Source organism: Periophthalmus magnuspinnatus, chromosome 18, assembly GCF_009829125.3.
Source record: "Periophthalmus magnuspinnatus isolate fPerMag1 chromosome 18, fPerMag1.2.pri, whole genome shotgun sequence".
Classification (NCBI taxonomy): Eukaryota; Metazoa; Chordata; class Actinopteri; order Gobiiformes; family Gobiidae; genus Periophthalmus; species Periophthalmus magnuspinnatus.
Window position 1 is genome coordinate 11,009,605 of NC_047143.1, and position 18,657 is coordinate 11,028,261.

At 41.6% G+C, this 18,657-nt stretch overlaps 2 protein-coding genes across 2 annotated transcripts; both read left to right on the forward strand.

The window, feature by feature from the left end:
- The first annotated feature begins 68 nt into the window (after positions 1-68).
- mpdu1b (mannose-P-dolichol utilization defect 1b) lies at positions 69-13,571 on the forward strand. Its single transcript, XM_033983573.2, has 7 exons — positions 69-226; positions 2,221-2,286; positions 3,473-3,605; positions 3,690-3,775; positions 7,388-7,506; positions 9,772-9,882; positions 13,085-13,571. Exons 1-7 carry the CDS (start codon positions 97-99, stop codon positions 13,205-13,207), a joined length of 768 nt encoding a protein of 255 aa, XP_033839464.1. The 5' UTR covers positions 69-96; the 3' UTR covers positions 13,208-13,571.
- Positions 13,572-13,908: 337 nt separating this feature from the next.
- LOC117386267 (transcription factor Sox-19b-like) lies at positions 13,909-17,729 on the forward strand. Its single transcript, XM_033983604.2, has 2 exons — positions 13,909-14,952; positions 16,590-17,729. The coding sequence occupies exons 1-2, from the start codon at positions 14,342-14,344 to the stop codon at positions 16,852-16,854; spliced, it is 876 nt and encodes a 291-aa protein (XP_033839495.1). The 5' UTR covers positions 13,909-14,341; the 3' UTR covers positions 16,855-17,729.
- The last annotated feature ends 928 nt before the right edge of the window (positions 17,730-18,657 follow it).

Below are 18,657 nucleotides of genomic sequence, written 5' to 3' on the forward strand. Positions count from 1 at the left end.
TTTGTTATTTCACGCCTGTAGAGGTCAGCCGCGCACACGCACTCGTCTCCGCTCAGTGCGAGGAAGCCGTCACGTGACAGTAGCAGCAGATCCATCATGGCGGCCGAGGACATGGCTGCAGAGAAGGGCTCGTCATTCATGGACCCTTTTAAAGGATTACTGTTGACTTATCTCATGCCAGAGTCTTGTTACGACGAGTTTTTCCTCAACTTCAACTTTTTAGACGGTAGATCTTACTTTTACTTATTGTTATTTTGACTTTTAAAGCGCATACAACAAAAACAAGCTAAGGAGAGGGCATAACTTTGGCTTACTACAACTTCTTTTACTTCCTGGATATTTAATTTATTTTGAATACATTTTACTTATGCACTTGCTCACGGACCGTCCATCTAACACATTAATATTTCAGGATTGTAGCTTTGTTACTATAATCTGAAAAATGTATAGCAAAATTGACATGCATGACAACTAAACTTAAGTTGAATAGATTTTTGTAATGTTGACGTGTTGTAAATGTTTGTTACACTTTGCGCGATCTACATGGTTTAAATTGAAAAAACATGTATGGCTTTGTTACTTGGATGATTAAAATGTATGCAAATTAAAGGATTATAAAGGAACAGGTTTATACTGGTCTTGGTTTAGGTTGAAGTTGTGATAAAGTCAGTTACCTCCTTCAGGCTCTCTCATGGGTGTGAACACGTGGCAATATCTCACATGGTACAATATAGCTATGTTTATATGACCTATGGATGTCCCCACCCATAATTGTAATGCTGAAATAAATGTCCCATTTATTTGCTGTTTTGGTTCTCAAGACGATTATCCAATCAAAAAGCATGACTAGCCTCACACGAGTCTCTCATTTTGGATTGTAAATGCTGAAATCCAGTTGGTTTAAACCTAAAATCCCTCTCTGATCTGAATGGTCGCTACCTAAACCTCAGCACTTGCAGCCAATCATTAATCAGTTCTAGTGTAGCCTCTGAAGCTCAGTGAGTGAATTCTGGAAATTCGGAGCTTTCACATGAGGCCTGTCCATATACTGAGAATGAGGAAAACTTGTACGAGTTCTCTATGTGAAGGTTAAGGCACTGGCAACTCGGCTTCAGTTGTGATTGTAATACCTTTTTAAAACTGTAAGAGCGCAGGCTACATAAAGTGCCTTTAATATATGATTTTTTTTTTTTTTTATTTGTACTGCACTGTACTGTACTGTACTGGTGTACTGCAAACTAATGCAGGCATTAACATTTCACAAAGTATTCCCAGTCAATTCATCTGATATTTCATTCCTTAAAGGTCAACAGTATAACTTTTTATAGTGAGTTTGGTACTTGTCTGTCTCCATGGTGATATTATTGCTTTGCCTGGAATGCTTATGCTTATATCATCGTTCAAGTACAGGTGTTCTCATTGCTTAAAGATACCATGAAAAACATGCATTCTTACTGTGAGTGGAGTCGCCTTTCAACTGATCTGTAACTTAGCCATATGGTGTCACCTGCTTGCCTCCATGGAGATGGAGAAGTAGAGTGAAACATTCCAGGCAAAGCAATAACATCTCCATGGAAACAAGCAGGTGGCGGGCCTTCCACCTTTTAAATGAGTTAACATGTCAGAACTCTGATTTAGTATCATTTATGATTATTTTGTTAGCTGTATCTCTTAAAAGTTATTAGCACAAATTTTAAGAGATTTTTCATCAACAAAGTTAGTTTTTAGATTTTTACTTGGCTGTGAATTGTCAATTGACCTTTAGATTCTGAGCCCTTCAAATGTTATTGTGAACAGTATTACACAACAGACAGTGATTGAATTTTCAATATGTCTAATATTTATACTGTATATTATCACTGATTAGCTTACAATGGGACTGCAAGTTTAATCAACTCAAAATCACAATTTCAATGGACACAGTAAGTGAATTGCAAAGGCTGCAATTTTTGAAGTACCATCATTGATTTCCTCCACAAAATCTTCTGTCTTATTCTGCATAAAAAACTGCTAACCCTGTAGTTTAGACTTGTACAAACGTGTGATTATTGTATTGATTTGTCAATTTAAATCTCTTAGATGCGTTTAAAATATAAACTTTGAACGAAATCCTATTATTCAAAATACCTTCCAGAAAGATCATAGACATTTTTCTTAAATTGATCTGCCCCAGCTTACAAACTTATTAGAGGTCCTCATGTTTTTATGCTGTCTCCTCAGTATCATGTTTGAAGGTGGTCATTAGCAAAGGCCTGGGCATTGGCATCATCCTGGGATCAGTGCTAGGTAAAGACATTACACACACACTCTCTCACACTGTGTATATAGATTGACCTGTTTGTATCACTTTTATTTAGGCTTTTTTCCTCATATTTTAAGAATGGCCAAGATATTGTAAACCTATATTATTACAATATGCATTTTAGGTGATTTTAACACGGTTGCATCCAGTCACTCCCCGGGCACTGAGCATGACCTAAATAGACTGCTGCACTTAAAGTGCAGTGGGGAGAAAATTGGCAAACGTTGAAAAGAAATATAGTAAATATAAGTCAGATGAAAATAAATTTACTTACAATAACAATCATATTGTACAGTAAAGCTACAAGGTTTAATCCTTTAATCTTCCAGTGGCCAGCACAGTCAAGTGTCTGATGCAGGAGAAGTTTATTTATGGTATGTCTGTCTGTTCAAGTCTGCTCATGCTTTCAATGTAGCGAGTATTATTACTAGGATTGAATGATATATTGTCTCCACTGTCGGTATCGGCTGATAGTGATTGATTTTTGTTGATGTCAGTATTGGTCGATATCTATATTTGATAGTGATATTCGTTACCCCAGATTGTCCATTGTGCATAAGATTTGTCTTTTTGAACAGACTGATCAGTACAAATGGAAACAGAAGAGCCGTAGCATGTAATAGGTGTGGGATGAGATACTGTTCCTACAAGATTTTCCATGAGATTGTGTCCACGAAAATGAGAAGAGACAAAATTTTAACATAATTCCTAATATATAAATTGCGCAATTCACTTTCCAATTTTGGCTTTGCTTTTTTTTTTTTCTTATTTTTGCCATTCCAGCACTGACTTTTATAACTATAAGGGGTATAATTTCACCAACACCTTACTGCTTTTGTTTGTTCAATCCAAATGTATACAAAAAACAAATCTCATGAGATCATTCCTAATTATCGTCTTTGATGACATAGATCAGATGGAGATTTTTGTAAGGAAATGTCAGGGAAGTTGGAGTTGTCTGTGGTACAGTGGTGCTAATCCACCAGCAGCCCAAAATAGAGCTGGGCAGTTAGGCAAAAAAGAAAAAGAATCACAGTTTTCAGTAGTAATTTCCTAATCATAAACAATTGATTTTTTTCTAGGTTAACTCAATATAGTCCCATTCCTAGTCTGTGTATTTTTGGTTATGGACTATATCATTTCTGACTTCTTTGTGGCTATGTGATTCAGTGAAGCTGCCTCAGATCTTGAAATTGGTGGGAGCGTCCAGTGCAGAGGGGCTGAGCCTGCAGTCTGTTCTGTTGGAGCTGGTGGCCATCACAGGGACTATGGCCTACAGCATCGTCAACAAGTTCCCCTTCAGGTACACCACATCACCGTGTGCTCACAATTAGCATACACAGTGTTAACCCTATTCACATGAGAGCTTGCTTTGTGCTTCGTGCAGCGCGTGGGGTGAAGCACTCTTCCTCATGCTGCAGACACTGGCCATTGGCTTCCTCATCTTCCACTACAACCAGAAGACCAGCAGAGGTAGGAAGCAGGGAGGGTGGGACCATCGTAGTCAATAAACATTACTCTCAATAAAAATGGTGTGCACACTTTCCTAACCCTATATAGTAGTGAAGGACCAGGTTAAAGTCCAGATTTGACCAGTCCAAGTAACTGCGCGTTGGCTGTGGTTACATGCATGCTCAAACTTTAGGAGTTATAATGTTGTGATTTGCATTCCATTTAAATAATAAAGGAACTGTATGTGAGATTTTAATTTTAAATTCCATAAACATGGCTTCCAATGAGGTAAATGTGTTTAAATTAAATATAGCTGATAATGCTGACAATTTATTCTTAATTACAAAAACATTGGACATGATGTCTCATTTATTTGCTCTTTTGGTTCTCAAAATGATTACCCAATCAGAATGAGGAACCTCTCTCTGATCTGGGTCCTAGTAATCTTGAAAAAGTGCCTCTGCTGCTGCAGTACACTGTCCATATACTGACAATGAGAAAAACCTGTATGTGCCCTCTATTTGCAGGTTAAAGCACTGGCAACCCAGGTTCAGTTGTGATTATAGCAGTGGCTTGTGGTCAGAACAATCAAGACGAGCAGTGCTTGTCCAGTAAAATCTATAATCAGTGCATGTCAAAAGTATAAATAAATAGTTATGAAATATATTTAAAAAAAATAATCCCATTTTCCCTCCACTTCTGCCTGTTTGAAGCATGGTTGTTTATGAAGAGACAGCATTAGTGGAACTGGGCTATTACACATGTGTGGAGGAAAATGTTCTGGGCCTACTCCACTTCAAAACCACGTCTTTCTCCAGGAAAGACATAGTTTTGATTTGAATTTTTGAGAGGTGTTCTAATGTAAGGCTGTGTTTAAGGGGACATTTGTGACATATGAGGTTGTCTGACCAGTGCTCTGTTGTTGTTAGTGTCTCTTCAGGAATGTACATTATGTGCAGTACACTACATATGTGTAAAGCTGCCATACGTCACTCATATGGATTCTAGATATATAATAATTACATAGATAACAATAGAACTGAAGTAGTGAACAATAGTATACGTCAGTAAACATAAATACACTAATTTGTATAGTAGTTTGTATAAAAAGTGGTTATTAATTCTCATCGACTAAATATTGATGTCCACCCTAAGTGTGCTTGCCTACCCATAACAATCACACTAGCCGATTGTAGTAGCTTTAAAAAAAAAAAAAAAAAGTAGTTATAAGAGTGCAGGCTACATGCAGTTCCAGAAATCAGATTTTGGTGTGCATGTAAATAAAGCCAATGTGTCAGTTTAAAATGACAAATTTGTATTATGAAAGGGGTGGTGCAGAGAGATCTGGGCGGTAGTTGAAGGCGGGGGCCTCGACGACCAGATCTTTGGACATGGAGACTGGCTCTGGGGTCATGGCATGTCACCTCGATGGAGGGGAAGGAGCCTGAACTGAACAGGGGGTTGAGCATTACCGACTAGATGTAGTCGGCCTCACCTCCACGCTGGGCTCTGGAACCCAACTCCTTGAGAGGAGCTGGACTCTCCATTTTTCTGGTGTTGCCAGCGGGAAGAGGCTGATGTGGGCTTGCTTATTGTCCCACATCACAGCCACCTGTTGTTGGCGTTCACCCTAGTGAATTGCATCCCTGCGCCTTCGAATCATCTGATTTTTCCTGTTGTGTCTGATTTTTCCTGTTGTGTCTGATTTTTCCTGTTGTGTCTGATTTTTCCTGTTGTGTCTGATTTTTCCTGTTGTGTCTGATTCTTCCTGTTGTGTCTGATTCTTCCTGTTGTGTCTGATTTTTCCTGTTGTGTCTGATTTTTCCTGTTGTGTCTGATTCTTCCTGTTGTGTCTGATTCTTCCTGTTGTTTTGTTTTTTGTGTCTTGGCGGCACGGTGACTGAGTGCCATCACTCATGTCTCACAGCAAGAAGGTTGGTTCGATCCCCGGGTCACCAGGCCTTTCTGTGTGGAGTTTTTCATGTTTCTCCCCGTGTCTGGATGGGTTTCCTCCGGGTACTCCGGTTTCCCCCATCAACCAAAACATGAACGCCCTTCGAGACAACTGTTGTTGTGATTTTGGGCGTTACAAAAATAAATTAATTGAATTGAATTGAATCGGGGACAGGTCTCTCACTGTTGTGTCAGCCTATGGGCCAAACAGCAGTGCAGAGTACCCAGCATTCTTGGAGTCCCTGGGAGGGGTTCCATTGGAGGTTGATGATCGCCTTTGTTGTTGTGTCATTTGACCTCGGGCCACGTGTCTTGGACACCCGGGTGAAGAGAGAGCTTCTCTCAGATCTCAGGGGACGCTGGGGACATGGATTCCGAGTGGGCCACGTTCTCTGCCTCCATTGTTGATGCGGCCTCTTGCAGGTATGGGTGTAAGGTCTGCACTGCTCATCACGACGGCAACCCCTGAACCTAGTGGTGGACACCGGAAGTAAGGGATACTGTCAGGCTGAAGAAGGAGTCCTATCAAGACTTGTTGGCTTGTGGGACTCCCGAGGCATCTGACGAGTACCAGTGAGCCAAGCGTGCCGCTGCCCGTGCAGTTGCAGAGGCAAAAACTCGAGGTTTGGAGGAGTTAGGGGAGGCCGTGGAGGAGAACTATCAGTCAGCCTCAGAGATTCTAGCAAACCATTTGATGTCTCAGGAGGGGGAAGCAGTTCTTCGCCAACATGGTTTACAGTGTGGGCGGAGAGCTGCTGGCCTTGACTGGGGATGTTGGGGATTGACAGGTGGATCGGTGCAGCGTCTGCAGTGATGCAGTTGCTGTATTTTGGACTGTGGTAAAGAGGGAGCCGAGTTGAAAGGCAAAGCTTTCTATTTACCGTTCAAGTGACCCTCACTTATGGTCATGAGCTTTGGGTAATGACCGAAAGGACAAGATTGTGGATACAAGTGGCCGAAATAAGTTTCCTCCGCAGGGTGGCTGGGCGCTCTTTTAGAAGGTGAGGAGTTCGGCCACAAGCGAAGAGGGTGGAGTAGACCTGCTGCTTCTCCACGTCAAGGGGAGTCAGCTGAGGTGGCTAGGGCATCTGTTCCGGCTGTCCCCTGGACGCCTCCCCAGGGAGGTGTTCCGGGCATGTCCCCAGGGAAGACCCAGGACACACTGGAGGGACTATGTCTCTCAGCTGGCCTGGGAATGCTTTGGTGTCCCACTGGAGGACATGCCTGAGGTGAGGGAAGTCTGGAAGTCCCTGCTTAGACTGCTGCCCTTGCGACCTGACCCCAGGTAAGCGGAAGAAAAGGGACTGATGGATCTATTATGAAATAAAAATGTGTAGGAATGACAGAACCTGGTACGAGAGGTGATGCTCGATACCAGTAATATCATTATTTGCTGATACTGTATTCAAGGAAATGGAATTAATTGTAATTTTGTAATTTTGTAGTATTTTGTGAACCACCACACATACAATATTTTTTTCAGAAAATATTTAGTAAACATTCAGTAAATACTCCAATCTGCACTATCAGCCCCTCTGACTTATGGCACTGATTAGGTATGATAGTCAGTATAATATATTATTTCCCCTTAATAAAGCAGCTTCAGAATATTATGCACCACTCGAACATGTCTAGTCTAGTACATGGATTGGGCAATACAATAATGAGTATGTGTTTCAGGTGTGTTGTTCGTGCTGGTGTATGGGGCAGTCCTGTCTGTGCTCCTCTCCCCTGTCACACCTCCTGCCCTCATCACCACCTTGCAGGCCTCCAACATGCCTGCCATCGTCATAGGAAGGGTATGCCAACTGCACACAGAACACTATGCTTTTGTGTGGTCATGGATATATCGGAAATACTACTTTCCACACAAGGGGCACCTAAAACAAGTTGTTTAAGTCGTAGAAATGGGATTTCTGAAAATTATTGAATGAAAGCAGGCCATCTATGCCATACATGTAGCTGTAATTAAGTAGTATAAATATTGAAGAGAACTGATAATTCCTCCCTAGGGCAGGGACTCCTCTGAAAATGAAACTCCTTAAATCTCAGTGGGACTAAACACTTAAACTGATTGGTCTAACAGGTATCCACACTTCAAATTCCGCCCCTGCAGCCAGGTGTTTGTAATCAGAAACATCTGGCTTTAATCAGGGCAGTCTGGCGTGATGTCACCAAGTACCAGAAATTGCAGTGGCCAGTGGAGGCAGCCTTCGGTTTTTCCACACAAAGCAGCAAATGTTCCTAGTTTGCACTAAAATTGTCAAACAGTGGACAGTAGCCTAATAAAACACTACATACTTTAAATGAAATTACCGTATTTTCCAGACTAAATGTATAATGAAAAAAACATATCTAAGTTGCATTATGTGGGTAAATTTATTTTACAAAAGCTGAAATCAAGAACAGACATTTTATCTTTTAAAGGGAAGTTATAATAACAATAAAATAGAGAACAACAGGCTGAATAGCAGTATAGCACGCATAACACAGACAGCGAACTGAATACGTGTCAGGTATGTTTATTTAAGACAGGGGTGTCCAAACTTTTTGCAATGAGGGCCAGGTTTGGTGAGGTGAAAAGGTGCCATTCACCCTGATCATTCTTTGAACCATTAATATTAAATGCACACATGAACTATTTAATTATTTTTTTTACTTTTTATTGCAACTGGCTTTCACCTTTCAAAAACAAAATGAATTATACACAGATTATAAATATGAAAAAGTGAACATTTAATCTGTGGTTCTGATTATCACAATAAAATTAATTCACTGAGATTTTCAAATTTATTCACCGAACAAACTGAGACTGGACTGAAACTGAGATCTGGACTGTAGTAAATAAATAAAGATGGTGGTTTGGATGCGCAAAACGTCACGGAGGTGAGTCAGTCTTGTCCTCGCACGGTTCTTGTTAAAGTTCATAACCGAGAACCACACAAACTCAGCATTTTCTTAGCAAATGTTCGAATTTCTTTAAACCTGTCTTTATCCAATTGCCGTGAAAAGTCAGCAAGAGCACAACCTCGGAGCACGACCCGGATCTGCTGCCATCCTTGGTGAAATATAATATCGCTTGTAAATGTGTATTTTACGTTGGTCAACAGTGCAACGGGCCGCATATAATTATTTTTATTCCAGAGGCTGCGGGCCAGTGGAAATTTGTACACAGGCCGCAATTGGCCCCCGGGCCGGACTTTGGGTATGCCTGATGTAAGATATTAACAGTTAATCAAATAACCACCCTAATATAACATATGCCAGAAAGTTCTTTTCACTGATGTTTACTATGGTCTTACTTTTTCATCACAGTTCACACCGAAGAACTAGCAAACACATAAAATATACTTAAAATATACTCAGTTGTTTCTTAAATAGTGCTCTGTTGGGTAAGACTTCACATTAAAGTAAAAAAAGACTGAACCGGAGCACAGGAAGTAGTTTTCACAACCTTAAACTAGACTTATGATAAACTAAACATTTATAATATTGTTCTGAATGAAAAATGATCGTGAAGGGGAAATAAATAAGGGGAAATTAAATCTGAAATGTATAAAAGAAAATGAGCCAAGTGAATTTTCTTACAGGCATTACAAACACACCATCTTGTGGTCAAACAAGTGAACTGTAACATGTGTAATCAATGTTAACGTAAGATATTAACAGTTAATCAGATAACTAAAGCATTAAAAACAAGCTAACAAGTTTACTCACGATCTCACTCAAAATCACAAAATCCATTGAGTTCCTCATCCTCAGTGTCACTTCTGAGTATATGAAGCGCTGCTCCGAAAGTAGATGAAGCACCGCTTCCGTGTGGCCTGTCATGCTGGTAAACAAGCCTAAAGTGCCCTTGCGCAGTTGTCAGTGTAACAATAACAAAGATGTGAAATTATATATTTTAATAATTTCTCATCCAAGTTGTTTCTGAGTATAAGTCGCACCCCCAGGCCAAACTATGAAAAAAAGTGTGACTTATAGTCCGGGAAATACGGTACATGAAATTTGGATGGATTTTTTGGTCTGTAGACTTTATTATTTATACTTTATTTGTGTTGCAGCTAATCCAGGCGGTCTCTAACTATCAGAATGGCCATACAGGGCAGCTGTCAGCCATCTCTGCCTTCCTTCTGTTTGCTGGCTCACTCGCACGAATATTTACATCTCTACAGGTAAGTGTTCTACAGGTGTTAAATATGATAAGGAATTATTAAATTAAGTTTTAGTCTTAACCAAATTGTCTTCTTGACCTCTCAAAGAAGGTCAGAGCGACCGAAACGTTGTATGGAATAAATTGCATTAAGAGTGAGACAGTGTGCGGGAGTTTTCCTTTATTTTTTAGACAAGTGCTCCACCTCCTACGCACCTGTCGCCCAGTCGGGTGTGCGGAGTTTATGCAGAAACGAGTCTTAACCAAATTGAGAATGCCTTCTGGATGGAAGCAGAAATGTCTTGATTGCAAAAAGTGTCCAGATGGCCACCATTGAAACCTTCTCTACATTTTGGTCTTAACCTTTTGACTAAAGTGACTTTTAGTTTTAGTAGACATTTACCGTATTTTCCGGTCTATACGTTGCTCCAGAGTATAAGTCGCACCAGTGAAAAAATGCGTAATAATGAAGAAAAAAACATAAGTTGCACTCGACTCTTAAGTTTCATTTTTTTGTGAAATTTGTTTCACAAAATCTGAGACCAAGAACATTTTATTATAATATATAATATATAACAGCACGCTAACTTAACGCATTTATATTTATTCAGCTACATGAAGCATAGATGGCAAACTGAATAGGTGTCTGGTATGTTAACATAAGATCTTAACAGTAATCAGTTAACAGTAATCAGATACACTACGCTAACGTAAACATATGCCGGTTTGTTCAAGCGTTTGGGAACTGAGGACACTAATTGTTGAAGCTTTGCAGGAGGAATCCTTTCCCATGGGATCTCCGTTGTTGTATTTTGCACTTCATAATGCGCCACACATTTTCACACACTTTCAGGCAGGTCTAGTACCCGCACTCTTTTACTACGAAGCCACGCTGTTGTAACATGTGCAGAATGTGGCTTGGCATTGTCTTGCTGAAATAAGCAGGGATGTTCCTGAAAAAGACGTTGTTTGGATGGCAGCATATGTTTCCCCAAAACCTGTATGTACCTTTCAGCATTAATGGTGTCTTCACAGATGTGCAAGTTACCCATGCCATGTGCACTAACACACCCCCATACCATCACAGATGCTGGCTTTTGAATTTTGCGCTGATAACAATCCAGACGGTCCTTTTCCTCTTTGGCCCGCAGGACACGACGTCCATGATTTCCAAAAATAATTTGAAATGTGGACTCGTCAGACCACAACGCACTTTTCCACTTTGTGTCAGTCCATCTCAGGTGAGCTCAGGCCCAGAAAAGCCAGCAGTGTTTCTGGGTGTTGCTGATATATGGCTTTCGCTTTGCATGGTACAGTTTTAACTTGCACTTGGAGATGTAGCGACGAACTGTGTTAACTGAGAATGGTTTGCTGAAGTGTTCCTGAGCCCATGTGGTAATATCCTTTACACATTCATGTCCGTTTTTAATACAGTACCGCCTGAGGGATCGAAGGTCATGGGCATTCACTGTTGTTTTTTGGCCTTGCGGCTTACATGCAGAGATTTCTCCATATTCTCTGGATCTTTTGATGATATTATGGACTGTAGATGATGAAATCCCTAAATTCCTTGCAATTGTATGTTGAGAAACATTGTTCTTAGACTGTTCGACTATTTGCTCACGCAGTTGTTCAGAGTGTTGAACCTCGCCCCATCCTTGCTTGTGAATGACTGAGCTGTTCAGGGATGCCTCCTCGTTTTATATCCAATCATGACACTCACCTGTTTCCAATAAACCTGTTCACCTGTGGAATGTTCCAAACAGCTGTATTTTAAGCATTCCTCAACTTTCCCATCCTTTTGTTGCCCCTGTCCCAGCTTTATTGGAATGTGTTGCAGGCTTCAAATTGAAAATGAGTGAATATTTGCATTAAAACAATAAAGTTTATCAGTTTGAAGATTCAATATCATGTCTTTGTAGTTTATTCAGTCCAGTATAGGTTGAAAAGGATTTGCAAATTATTGTATTCTGTATAATTTTTTTTTAAGTTTTACACAGTATCCCAACTTCATTGGAATTGGGGTTGTAGATGAAGCACCGCTTCCACGTGGCTGCCATACTGGTACACAAGCCTAGAGTGCCCTTGTGCAGTTGTCAGTATGACAATAACAAAGATGTGAAATTATATACTTGAATAATTTCACATATAAGTCGCACCCCTGGACAAACTATGAAAAAACGTGCGACTTATAGTCTGGAAAATATGGTAGTCAAATAATTTCTCTTCTCTAGTCCAGTTTTAGTCAACAAAAATGTCATGTTAAATTAGCTGAGGAAATCCATTATTATATTTATTTTAACTTTGCTAATTTCTTTGTTTGTTACCTGGCAAATCGAGTATGATATCTATTTGTATTTTTTATACAGCTTGATATCAGTCAGGTCCCGACACCCTCCGCAGCCTCTCAAGCCCAGTCAATATTGATATTGATATGAGGTTTTTTTTCCTTTTTTCAATATGGCGGACCATGCATAGCCCAGATTGGCTATTCTACCTCACGCCCATTTGAAAATGGGAAAATTCACTGGTGACCAGACTCAAATGTTTGTGAAGTATTGAACAAGTGTGTATTCTGGATTCCAGGCAACTAGTTTGGGGCTCTGGAATTGAACATTTGGATCTAGTCTCCTCTTCACACCAAAATCTGATTATCGGCTTTATGGACCTTTTAAAATGATTTAAATGGCATGTAAACCTCAAAATCTGATGAGTAATCAGAGGGACCATGATCAGAAAAAGATGATATGACTTGGCTTTTACATGTCATTTTAATATTCTTGTAGCTTAAAAAATCTGTTCTGCTGCAGGTAAAGGGGACGTGATAGCTTTAATCAACTTTTATAGGCTTTTTATCCACTTCAAAACATAGTTGGTGATAGAGAAATAACATTTCTGTGCAGTGCCAGCCCCACACTGCCGGCTCAGTCTTTGTTATTAGAGGTATAATACTCCTTAAAACAGAAGTAGACTGGACTGGACTGGAGTGGAAAACTATCACAATCTGTTAAGGATTTATGTCTCTGGGTGCTGGGTCCTTTTCTGATGGCCAATAAAACTCCAGCCTCATGCCTCTTCAACTCTTGGGCTACTACAATTTATTCGGCATGCACACGTACTTGAAACCAGGAAGTTCTCTATAAATCCTGTACTTGTAAGCATCATGTTGACAGTAGCCGTGCTGTTGATTGGTTGTTAATTCCTGTGTGCCTGTGCTTTTGTAGGAGACAGGAGATGCACTGATGGCTCTGACCTACATCATCTCCTCCATGTGCAACGGCATCTTGGTCCTACAGCTGCTGTACTACTGGAACAGGAAGCCCCCTGCCAAGACCAAGGGAGACTAGACCAGGACCTATACCAGGATTGAGACCAAAAACCAAGGCAAACTAGACCCAAGACCCTAGACCAGGACCAAGGCAAACTAGACCAGGGGGCAGTAGATCCGAAACCAAGACAGTCTAGACTCAAGATCTAGGACCATGGGCCTAGACAAGACAGCTATCCCCTGCAATAGAGCCATAATGTACTGGGTGTCAAGACATAAAAATTATTTACAATTTAGAAACTTTCAAAGCTAATATTCTTCTGGAACATTTGTCCAGTTTTAGTTCAAATTTAGATTAAATTACATTTAGATTTTGTGCACATTTTGAGTTATCGATTGTGGTGTTATTTCTGTATAAATAAATGTTGCTATGTTAATAATTTATCCATCCTCCAGTGGTCTTATTTAACCTTAAAAGTTCCAAACTTCCAAATTAACTTTTTCTGGGTGCCTTGCAAAGTGCAATAGTGCTATTGCACTTTAGAATTATGTTTTGAAATCCTATAAATTGTTTGTCCATTAAAACTTAATCATTTGAAAGCTGTAATTAGTCAGTGCGCAAATGTTCTGTGCCAAGCACTGTTCTTAGCTGTACGCATGATGTGCCAGGCAGACGGCCTTACGCACATTCTGAGAGAGTGAGGACATCGGGCTCGGGACAAGCCGCGGGCCGAGGGCAGCACTAGAGCGGTTTTCCATTTGTCATGTGTTTCATGGACAGGCCTGTGTCCGCCCTGCTCCACGAGCTCCGGTCAGCGCCGCGGGGGGGCTATGAATCACATACGTCAACTTGTGTCCCGCGCCACAGGTCTTTTCAGTTGTAAATGCACGCGCACATGAGGAGGAGCGCTGCTATTGGTCCGGAGCTCCGTCCTGAATGACAATAACGCCCGGACGCGCGCACACAACAAGTGCGCCGGAGTGAGGAGAGGAGTTTAGTCAAACCGCTGGACTCTTGAGAGGAGCATGCGCCTGACCCGGACACTCTTTTCTTTTTGCTAAACTCACCACAAACTTACTGACAATAGCCGCACTGGTCTAATGTCCGCGCGCACGCACATGTGAGCTTATAACAAACTCTGATTAGATAATCGGGCACAGCCGCGCTCCGCAGCCTCACTCCGCTCTCTCCCGCAGTACCCGCTGTAGGAGCATGTACAGTCTACTGGAGCACGAAAGTCAGAGCCAGGGCCTGTCCCCGCTTACAGCCAGCGGCCCCACGCATCCAAGCTCTAAGAGCGCGTGCACCCCTGAGAGCGATCCCATGGACAAGGTGAAGAGGCCGATGAACGCCTTCATGGTATGGTCCCGAGGACAGCGGCGAAAGATGGCCCAGGAGAACCCCAAGATGCACAACTCTGAGATCAGCAAGCGCCTGGGGGCAGAGTGGAAGCTGCTGAGTGACACGGAGAAGAGGCCCTTCATAGACGAGGCCAAGCGCCTCCGTGCGGTCCACATGAAGGAGTACCCTGACTATAAATACAAGCCCCGCAGGAAGAGCAAGCCGCTGCTCAAGAAGGACACTCCCGTGGGTAAGTTCCCCTTGGCCCCTGGGGGCCTGTTGGCTGCGCAGGGCCAGAGTACAAGCCCGCGGATGGACAGCTACGGCTGGGCTCCAGCAGGAGGATACGGGGGTATGCAAGCCGATTCCATGGGCTACACCCAGCAGCTGCACCGCTATGACCTGTCCGCCCTCCAGTACCCCACCATGAGCCCCACCATGAGCCCGGCACAGAGCTACATGAACGGAGCAAACTCATACAGGTGACCACTATGCGCCCATCCGCACACACGCACCACACACACGCAGAGGCAACAGGTGCCAGTAGTCAGCGGGGAACTATAGGCCTACATTTATGCTGGTCACTGTTTGTACTGAGATGGAAAGTCTAGTGTGTTCCGTGTGAGAAATCTGTGTCCCACACCCCTGTACTCGTGTATTAGGCCTAGTCAAGGTGCCAATAGTCTAAGAACCGGGCAACTCAAGTAAACTTAAAACAAAGTAGACCTTTTGAAAATGTAAGTGTTTGGACATTAGAACATGTAATTGGGTTCTAACATTTCTAAAGAATAGATCAGCCATCTTAAGATAAAGCAACACAAATGTTAAACTCTTTTAGTCTACACTCTAGTCCGCTTGTCACGTCTAGACTTTCTCCGAGAAGGATGAATAACCAAAACTTACAATTACTTATAAAAGTACAATTAGTTGAAAAATGACTTGAGTAAAAGTGCCCTTCTTATTCGCCACCCCCGTTGAGCGTAGCGCGTGCGTGTGAGCGTGCACGCGGAGATGCTTGGCCTGAGATGTGCCCAGAATGTAGATGAGGCAGGGACAGCTGTGTGTGGTCTCTACCCATAATGCTCTGCTCCAGCTCAACCTGCGAAGTGAATGTGGTGCAGGGCCCACCCGAGAGGACAATGTAAAAACATGATCAACGCTAGTTTAGTTACAACGTATTTACCTGGCTGTTTTTAACCAATTAGAGCAACGAAGCCAAGCAGCCTGGCCATTGGTGAAAGCAAGATTGAATAAAATAAACTGTAAAATTTCGAGGAACCTTTTAGGCAAAATAATAATGCACATTTACTTTCTTGTTTTGGAGCAAGAAACTTTTCAACTATAAGGAAGTAAGGGGTAAAATTACCGTTGGGTTTACAAAAAAATTTGAACCCATGAAGTAGTTCCAACCAGAAAAGACAATCTAGTAGCTAACTTTGATTAGAAAATGTGCTCTTAAATCCAAATGACTTCAAGTACATTTAACATTGGTTAGAGAGTGGGAATAATGTTTTGGAGATGGAAGGGTTGCTAGTTTGTTTCCTATTGAGCACATACTGTTGTGTCTCTGGGCAAGAAACTTTGCCCTCCCCCAAATGCCCAGTCTTGTTACCTTAATGTGGCTGGGCCTGAAGAGAGAAGCTACTGAACAAAATAAAACCAAATGTATGGCAAAAAGCATTTATAACTCTAATAACAGAAGTCAATTTTGGAAAAACCTAATCGAGCGTTTTTTGTTTGTTTTTTTTGTTTTGTTTTTTTTTTCCTGACAAGCACTGTGACTGAGATTGGATTTGTGATTTACGTTTTAATAATGGAATTCTGTTCAAAATTCACATTTTAAACATACCCAGAAGAAGTGATAAAAAGAATGAAATATGAACAGACAAACTGATACAAAAATTCAATTTCAGAACATGTTTGTACAGATCTAAACTACATGTTAACTAACCTTTTTTATGCAGAACAAGAAAGGAGATTTTGCTCTTTGTAGGAAATTATGGTGCTTCAAAAAATTGTGATTTTTAAGGAATCTTGCAGCCCTACTAGTTAACCCTAGTTACTAGTTATCCTAAAAACCAAACATCACGTAGCTAACCCTGTACGTTTGTGCCCACAGCCCGCTCTCATACAGCCCGCAGCCGCCACCTGCCCCCATGACCATGTCCATGGTGAAGCCAGAGGCTGCCTCACCTCCCCCCTCCCACCATCGGGGGGCACTGCAGGGGGACCTCCGGGACATGATCAGCATGTACATCCCAGGAGGCGCCGGGGACAGCCCGGATGCCTCTAGCCCAGCGGCGGCCGTGCACCACCGAGGGACCTACGGCGCAGTACAGCCGCACTACCTGACCCCGGGCAGCATGCCGCTCACGCACATCTGATGCGGCCACACCCACTGCGTGACCGGCCATGCCTACTCGCACGCTGACCACGTCCAATTCGGTTCCGGGACTCCGCTTGTGCCGACTAAGCGGCATTTTGCAGATGTGGTCAGGTGGGATACACGTCAATGATGACTAGTTTTATATAGGCTTGGCACGTAATCCAAGCGTTCATTGCCCCCCACTGCTGTCTGACCACGCCTACTATAGGATGGCCACGCCCTGGTTTTGTGGACTATATTTGTCGACATGACTCTTTGCTGTAGTGATGAGGTCTGAATAGGCCTGACATGTAATCTAAGAGTTACACTGGCCACACCCACAATTCCAACTTAAATGCATTTTGTATCACTGTTTTTAAATGTCCAGCTGTACATAGGCCTGACTCACAATCCAAGTATTCACTTGTGATGTGAGTGTGCCACTTTGTACTGATCGTGTCCATTGTATATTGACCATACCACTTACAAACTGACCATGCCTACTTCATATTTTTATGACTAAAGTTTTAAGGACTTGTATGGGCTTCAGATGGGTGTGTTGTTCTACAGCCCTGATGCCTTATCCACTGTTTTTAATGGGGGCTCTCATTATGTGGACAGAACTGGGCAGGGAGGGAAGTCACTCATTCTTGGTTCGTACTTCCTGGTTCCTAGTTGTACCTGAGTAGGTTCCTAAACAGAGACCTGTATGTTTATGTGTCCTTTTGGAAGACTATGTCAAACTTCTGTTGGACAATCAGCACTGGACCCACGACCATGTTTTTTCCATGTTTTGTTTGTAGAAATGTCTCAACTTTATTTGATGACGCTCTTAATAAGAGTGAGTTTGACCTAAATGTATATTTTAATAAAATGAAGTGTTTTTAATAGTCACCTCTCTCTGAGCACTGCTTTGTCCATTTTAGCTATTACTGCTGTTTGAAGCGGTCTAGTGCAGTTATGCACACTGAAAGTTAACATTTAAATTGGGTACAGGGAATATTTTTGCTGCAGCACAATTTGAAGTTTCGAGTGAAAGCTCTATCCACTGGCAAAAAATCTGGTAATAAGGCCACTAGTTGATCTGATTTGACCTGTGGCCCATCTCCCAAAAATAATTATAAATTCTCTTGTTTACTAGTTTAGTCCTAGTTCTATTCTTGTTTAGTGCTGGTTTGGCAGTTTGGCAGAGCAATGTTGGTAAACTGTTTGTATTTTATCCCAAATGGTGATAAAAGCCCCTATCCCTGCCTTGGTACTTTGAAAAAACCTAAAGCACACACAAGTTTTATATTTAGTCTAGCAAAAGTAGATGAAAGTTACTACGATGTTCCTACAAACCATTTAGAATATTCACTTGGGCATTAGGATTTTTTCCCCCAAGCGCCATACTGAAATCCAAGCATGTGTGTTTGCTACATCTATGATAATTATCAAAAACATAGGAGAGGTTGAATTAAAACAGGCCAAGGTCCCAAGTCTGTAGTAGTGTATAAATCTGAACTTTAAAGTAATCAAGGAATCCCATGCATTTCAGAACATGTTTGTAGACTACAAACTTAGCAACTTGCACAGAATAAAACCCCATAGAGACACAGGAAGGGCACTTGAAACACAGGGACATTTAATTTTTTTAATTTACTATCAAACCTGTACCTGATTTCAAATGTCTAAGGTGATAACTTTAGAGTGGTCCTAAGTTATTCCTCACTTACTATTTGCATTTTGAGCATGCTAATTATTCACTGCAATGAGTTTATAAGCACTTTTCATAACTCTCAGAGACCAGAACAGAGTTTTGCTGTCACAGTAAAACAAACAA